Source organism: Hevea brasiliensis, chromosome 12, assembly GCF_030052815.1.
Source record: "Hevea brasiliensis isolate MT/VB/25A 57/8 chromosome 12, ASM3005281v1, whole genome shotgun sequence".
Classification (NCBI taxonomy): domain Eukaryota; kingdom Viridiplantae; phylum Streptophyta; class Magnoliopsida; order Malpighiales; family Euphorbiaceae; genus Hevea; species Hevea brasiliensis.
Window position 1 is genome coordinate 46691358 of NC_079504.1, and position 7926 is coordinate 46699283.

The 7926-nt window shown below is 32.1% G+C and overlaps 1 protein-coding gene across 1 annotated transcript; it reads right to left on the reverse strand.

The window, feature by feature from the left end:
• Nucleotides 1-1094: 1094 nt before the first annotated feature.
• On the reverse strand, nt 1095-6389 carry LOC110636144 (probable LRR receptor-like serine/threonine-protein kinase At3g47570). The gene is made up of 3 exons (XM_021785698.2): nt 3457-6389; nt 2404-2853; nt 1095-1270 (listed from the first exon to the last, which is right to left on the reverse strand). Exons 1-2 carry the CDS (start codon nt 6137-6139, stop codon nt 2411-2413), a joined length of 3126 nt encoding a protein of 1041 aa, XP_021641390.2. The 5' UTR covers nt 6140-6389; the 3' UTR covers nt 1095-1270; nt 2404-2410.
• Nucleotides 6390-7926: the final 1537 nt, after the last annotated feature.

Here is a 7926-nt window from a genome sequence, read left to right on the forward strand (position 1 = left end):
CTTTTCTTATTGCTTATTTACTTATATTTCTATATAGTGATTTATTTACATCCTTTAATTTTGATACACATTTTTGTCAGCCCAAATAATCGTAACTTTTATAGTTTAGTACTCAAACTCAAATCCCTATAGGATGATATCTTATTTTTACTACTTGAGCGATTCGTACACTTTTGGATTTACCACACCACTTATTGGCTAATTACTCTGACGCTCAAGTTAGAGTATTGTCATGAAAGAGAAGAATTAAGTAATGAGAGTTTCGGTAGAGATTTTAGCAGAGTAAGCGTACCTGATTAATGGTTGTTTCTCATATTTATATACTAAAGGCTAAGTAGCCACTGTAGCTAGCTACATGAATCTCAGATACTCAGCTAATATCCTGAGATTTCCTCCTAAAGATCCGGTGTCCTTATTGACTAGCTTTTGCTGATGCTTAGTATAGTTGTTGCTCGACTTACTGGATGAATGTCTACACTTGATCTTTCTTCTTAATTGTTCATTCGACCTCACTCTTGCTCGGTCTGGGTTACCTGAGCACTCTTTTGCTCACTCTAGGTTGCTCGAGCACTCTTCTGCTCTGTCTAAATTACCACATCATGGTCTGTCTAGCTCTTGTGAAGGCTCTTCATTTTTGCTTTGACTCTTTGACCGAGCATTGACACTTTAACTGTTATGTTGGATTCTTCGTTCGAGCGCTGATTATTTGACTCGATTTTGGGTGGGTAGTATCAATAATTATGATTATTAAAATAAAAATTGAAGTTCAAAAGATTTTGCCGATACAAATTGAAGTTTAATGGCCAAATTGAAAGTTTGAAATTGATGGAAGCTTCAATGATTAGAGGTGAAATTAAATCTATAAATAACTGTACGTGCAAGGGACGAATTTTAAACAATGGTACTTGCAAGGAAGTTGTTTCACCATATGTTGTTGAATACTACTGCTATTAATTCAGTTTTCATTAATGTGTTTGGTATCTTAATAAGGGCCTACTAAAGATGTTAATTGGATGGATTTGTGTAAGGGACACTTGAGTACAACAATAATAATTTTATATAAATTAAAGTTTAATAACTATTAAAATTGATAATACTCAAATTGTATGACAATTTATTTTTAAATAGCACCAATTCATTAGTACAACGCGTTGAGGGAAAAAGAAAACAAGATAACAATAGCGAAAAATTAAGAAAGATATATTTACATAGATCACATACAGAAAAGTGGACATTTATTCAATTTGACTTCCCTTGAAATGTTTAGCACCTGTAGTAGTTTAAAAAAAAAAGTTAGTCATGTTTTTTTTTTAAAAAAAAAAAAAAAAACTAGTCATGTTGCCATTACAACATAAATAAACCTTTAATGGGAGTATGAAACAATACTAAAACGTTAAGTTATTTGATAATTTTTATGCATGTCAAAATGGATCTTAGTCCAATATTATCTAGATGCCATTAGACACAATTCTGTTGTATTAAAATAAAAGAAAAAAAAAGAGCTCATTGAAAGAAAATAATAAATTATTAAAGAAATAAATAAAATTAGAAATAGAGGATATTATTAAAAAAAATGCAAAAATAAAGATATATTTAATCAAGATTTTCGAACTCGAATCGGTGAAAGCAGAGAGAGTTAAGGGTTTGAAGTCCAACTGGAATTAAACATTAAATAAATATTATAAATTATTAATCATAATACTTCATTATAATTAATATACTTTTATATATTTTATAAATAATTATTAAAATAAATTTAGTTAAATTTTAATATGATATTTTTAAAAAATAATTTAGATATTTAATTAAAATTTAAAATAATAACATTTAATTATTTGCAATAAAAAATGTTTAAAATTGAAATTTTTATAATAAATTTATTTATACTAATGAAAAATAAATGTTAATATACTAATTTATATAAAATAATAAATGAAAAAAATTATATGCACTATAATAATAATAATAATAATAATAATAATAATAATAATAATAATAGAAAGATAATTCAAGTTAATGTACTAATATAATAAATTATTAATACCATTAATTATTTAATTACAAGTGGATTAAATTAAAAAAATTAGTTATTAATTATTTTAAATTAATATAATATAATTTAAATTTATAATAAATAATTTTATATTGTGCTATTGGCCAAAAAATGAATGCTTAGTCATGTGTTCAATCATTATTGCTGGCAATTGTTAAAAAACTTTTGTTGAGTAGATCGAATTGGAAAACCGATTCAAATTCGGTTAAGTTTCTAGTTTGCTAATTACCCAGCTGGTTCAAGCCGGTGCTCTCTGATTCTTAGCAATGAGGTTTTAATAATAAAATCTGACCATACCATGTATTTAATCATTAAGGAAAAAAAATTTAAAAGTAAAGTTATAGAATTACCTCCCAATCACCCTCCATTTGGTCTGTTTCTGGGCATTTGAATATCTAAAAAAGTTTTCTTTATCAAGTGCAACTTTTTCATGACATCTGCCATAGTCATTCGTTCCATAGGTGACTCCACTGAACATGCAACACCAATTTCGAGTATTGAAACTAGGCATCGTCTCACATTCACTATAACCTGGCTCATGTTCCCATGGTGATTGGTTTGTTCTGCTTCCAGTATTTCACCATCTTCATATTCTTCATTTGCTATTTCTCCAGGGAGAAGGTTTGGATCCACTATTTGTAAAAGTCGTTTTGGTAATGCTGCCTTTACAAAATCATGGAGATTTATTCCCCCTTTAAACATTTCATCAGTTGGTCTTCTTTCTGAGAACATCTCTAACACAAGAATCCCATAGCTATAAACGTCTCCTTCTTTCGATGCTAAACCACCCATTCCATATTCTGCATGTATTATAACAGCAATCAAATTAATGTTGTTAAATTTGGGAAGAGTACTGGATAAACTATGTATTAATTCATTTTTAATCTAGGTTTATATAAGTGGTTAAGTTGCTTTACACATTAAAATAACAAGTCAAAAGTCAAATTAATGTTACAATTCAACTACTTATACTTACCTTTTCATTTTTGTATTTTCTCAATGTAGGAAAAGTATTCCCAACAAATATGGCAATAATAGGTTCATCATTTGTTGATTAGCAATAAATTAACAAATGAGGAACACAAGTCTTGATTAGAGCTGGTATAGCTGAAAGTTAATAATATGAGGATATAACTCCTCAAGTTATGTACATTTATGTGGAAATTACATAGAACTGATATAGAACAGTGGTCCTTGAACAGTGGTTCTTGAAGCATTCTGTAATTGTTGGAAATTGATCTAATCCTAAGATTTATAAATAAGAAAGTGTAATTGAAAAAACATATCAATTTTTGTTTATATAATAAAAAAAAAGGACTATTAAAGGAAGAAGAAGAAGTAGAACTAGAAGGGAAAAAAAACAAGAAAAACAGAGGAAGGGGGCTTATATAGTTGTTAATTACCTGGAGCCACATAACCAACGGTTCCTTTGATTCCAATTGTGCTGGTTTGACTAAGAGATGAATCGTAGTTGATTGAGAAGAGTTTTGCTAGACCAAAATCACTTACATGAGCAACCATGTCATCATCAAGAAGAACATTGCTGGGCTTCAGGTCACAATGAATGATAGGCTTTTCACAGAGGTCATGTAAATAATGTAATGCTGATGCTACATCAATGGCGATATTGAGCCTTTGAAGAAGGTTCAAGCTTCTTGAATGATTTTCACCACCTTCACATGGATGCAGCCACTTTTCTAGGCTTCCATTCCCCATATATTCAAAAATTAAAGCTTTGAATGCATTTGATTTGTAATCTATGCTGGAACAACATGTTACAAGCTTGGCAAGATTCCGATGCCTTATATTCCCCAGCGCATTGCATTCAGCCATGAAGCTCTTAATAGCACCCGTTTGCTCGAGGTTGAGGACCTTAACAGCTACTGGTCTTTCAACTTGAGATAGAAGTCCTTTATACACAGAGCTGAAGCTACCTGAACCAATTAAATTGCTAGAAGAGAATCCATCCGTTGCTTGATAAAGATCTTTGTAAGATACCTTTAGAAGGTGGTTCATTTCAAAGGGTGCAAAAGAAAGCTTGCTTCTTGATTTTCTCATCCAGCAAATAAGAAAAAAGATAAGAATCAAAAGCACAGATGGAACCACACAAGCAATTACAACTACTAGCTTAAGAGTGTGGGATTTCACTTTCTTCATGACTCTGGTGGGGCATTTTGGCAAACCAAGTTCTGTGACACCACCGCAAAGCTTATTATTCCCAATCAGTGACAATGCACTGACGTTAAGAAATACTCCATTTTTTGGTACCTCTCCCTCAAGATCATTGAAAGAGAGATTCAAGAATTCGAGATAAGGGATTTCTTGGAGATCGTTTGGAATTTGTCCTGACAAGTTGTTTCGGGAAAGATCTAAATATCGAAGGCCTTTAAGGGAAGCTAAAGATGATGGAATGGTTCCTTGGAAAAAATTTCCTTGCATGTAAAGATATTCTAGACTGAAGCATTCTCCAATGGTTCCAGGAATTTCGCCAGAAAGATTGTTTTCCGAGAGATCTAGTGTATTTACATTTTTAAGCTTTCCCACTTCTGTTGGCAAGTTCCCAGTGAAAGAGTTTTGAGATAAGTTTAGTACATGGGATAAAGAAATAAGGCCTAGAACTTCCCTGGGCACCTCTCCGCTGAGACTGTTTTTTGAAATGTCCAAATCGTACAATGTTTGGCAATTTCGAATACTTGAAGGAATACTTGCTTCTAATTTGTTATTTGACAGGTCCAGAATTGACAACTGAGTGAGGTTACCTATAGAGGATGGAATTTCACCTGACAATCTATTTCCACCTAAAGCCAATAACTGTAGCTTTTGAAGCTTTGCGAATTGATAGGGGATGAATCCTGTGAAAAGGTTTTTCTCCATAACCAATGCAATTAAGTTGACAAGATTCTCCATTGCCACAGGAATAATTCCAGTGATTTCATTTCCTCCCAAATATAAATAAGTGAGCCGAGTTGAAAAATTGGCTACAGAGTCTGGCAAGACACCTCCAAGATTGTTTCCGTAGATGGACAAGCTTTCTAGATTACTACAGTTTGTCAAGGAGGTCAAGAAAAGCAAGTCATTAGATGAATTACTTCCAAGATTATTTAACTGAAAGTTCAGCTTGAAGAGACTCTGTAAATTTCCAAGATTAGTGGGAACTTGTCCCACAAAATTGTTAGTAGCGACATCAAATATTTGAAGCTGAGATGCATTGGACAATGAATTTGGGATTGGGCCAGAGAAATAGTTTGCACCGATTAGAAAACTTTGAAGATTTGGGAGAGTAAAGCAAATACTTTCAGGTAGATTCCCCCTAATTTGATTGAAAGCAACTGCCAGATAACTCAAAGATGTGATGTTGAAAAGAGATGGAGAAATTGTGCCTGATAATCCATTGTTTGTAACGGCGAAAATATTCAAGCTTTTTAATCGACCCATTTCATTTGGAATACTTCCCTCCAAATTATTCAAAGAAGCAGAAAATATTGTAAGTGATGAAATGTTGCCTAGAGAAGGTGGAATTTCTCCTGTCAGATTGTTACTACGAAGTCCAAGCATCTCTAGCTTTGTAAGAGACCCAAGTTCTGCGGGAATTTTTCCAGTTATATTATTCCATCGTAAATCGATCGTCTTGAGCTGTGAGCAGCGAGTCAAGTTTATTGCAATTGTACCATGTAATGAGTTTCTACTGACAAGGAATTCCTGCAATCGAAATAAGTTGCCAACTTGCGGTGGAATTTCACCGCTGAAGCTGTTGTTTTGGAGGTTGATCAACCTGAGAAAACTGAGGTTGCCAATATGTGGTGATATAGATCCTAACAAATTCTGCCCTTGTAAGACCAAGGAGACGACTCTTTGATGGCGGCGACCGCATGTGATTCCAGTCCAGTTGCAGAAATGGAGAGAATCATTCCATGAGTTAAAGATACCATGTGGATCACTGGTTATCCCTTGTTTGAATTCGAGCAAAGCAAGTTCATCCGTCTCTCTCACTGAAGCGCTGGCTTGCAGGCATCCTAAGTTGATAGAGAAGAAAAGAAACACTGGCAGATACACAATTGTATAAAAGCTGGGTTTACTAAACTCCATTTGGTGCAAAGAGGCAGGAAGCAGCTGGTAGAATTGTTGGGTGAGTTCAAAAGTAAGATGCAGAAAACTATATATCGCACCCGGGAATGAGATTTTCGCACAGAGAGGAGGATATTGATAATCAAGGGTCAAATATCATGGATCCCACACAGGCTGCGTAGCGTTCAATCCGTGTTTTAGGCTGTAAGGTCACTGTTTAATAAGCTGCCAGCGTTGATGTGGGTTAATATGGAAAGCATCTAAGATGAAAGTGGCCCCTTGAATAGTGGGTTTAATTCTAGAGATAGAATAGACCGCATTTCGTCTTGGAGATGGCGACCCCATGGAGATGAAACAAAAAGCAAGAGAGAATATACATATATATATACACATATATAGGACAAACTTCAGTGTTAAAATATTCCTTTAGAAAGGAGGATGAGGAGGCAAAGGCGGTGCTCGCAGGGACGGTTTGTAAATTTTATCTGAAAAGGATATTGCCAATTGCCAAGTACTCCAATTTGAAAAGTTATTAGATTCCTTAAATTTTATATTGCTTACTATACACCACTTTTTAAAATTAATCTCTACTTATGTATTGTATTTTAATTAATCTTTAATTATTATTTTTCAAAGAGTGAGTTCTTATTCATATTATTTCTAAGCAATATCAAAACTGCTCTTTTAAATAAAAATAAAATAATGAATATATAAATTGACATCTAAATTTTATTATAAAATTTTGTAGTACATTCAACTTATACTGTAATCATTTTAAATCTTATAATTTAATTTTGCAACCAATAAATCCTTTGTTGAATAAATTTTTATCATTCATCACACGCGTGCTAATAAAATAAAAATACTAACGCTAATTTTTTTTTTAATTTTTAATTCTTTTTTATCATATCTCTCATGTATCTTTAACTTTCAAATAATAATTTTTACCTGTGTTAAAAAAGAAAAATAAAAATAGAAGTTGAGATGTTTAATAAATTCAAATATACAATATTTTTATAAATTGTTGGGTGAGTTCAAAATTTTAATTCCAAATCATTAGGTACATTTCGCCTTCAACCCATCCTCCGCCTCTAGGTTTCATCTGCTTCCCTCTCATTTCCTAATAATCAAGGTCAATGTCAAATTATTGTTAAAATACCTTCAAAATTCTATTTGATAATGATAGCTTAAAATATTGACAGGAATGGAAGCTTATTCCACATTAATTAATATTTGATTATATTGAGAAAATATTAAGAGTAATTTAGGCTCTATTTATTTTATTAAAAGGAAAAAATTTTTTACATCTTCTTAGTATTTGGGGTACTCAGAAAAATGGATCGAAAAATTTTTTTTAAAAGAGAAAAATAAATTATTTTTAAGAAAAATAATACCATTTTTTTTAAAAGATGAAGTCATTATAATATCATAAATAATTAAAAAAACAAAAAAAACACTTACCTTCTCTCATCTCTCTCTCTGTTTCCATCTCTTTCTCTCTCTATCCGGAAAATGAAATTCTTAGCAGTTGACTCCAAACGCATTGCAAGTGGCTGAAAAGGGGGGAAGCAGTAATACTGAATTCTACTTGTTTCTAACCAATGGGAGAGTGAGGATAGAGAATTAACAAGTGTAGCAAACTAAATGAAAAGCCATAGCTCAAACTGTATAACCGCAGTAGATAAATAAACACAAAGAATAAAAGAACACTTAGCTTAAAAAAATTCAGAGAAATCATTTATCTGCAACATAAATACAACTTCCATTAACCACACTTGAACTAATAAAACATGGAGTGGTAAGGTAAG

Bases quoted from the DNA above. Each gene is read 5' to 3' on its own strand.
- LOC110636144 (XM_021785698.2), bottom strand. From the start codon at position 6,139: ATGGAGTTTAGTAAACCCAGCTTTTATACAATTGTGTATCTGCCAGTG. The intron at 2,854-3,456 runs GTAATTAACAAC...TAATACATGCAG, and splicing joins CGTTGGTTATGTGGCTCCAG to AATATGGAATGGGTGGTTTA.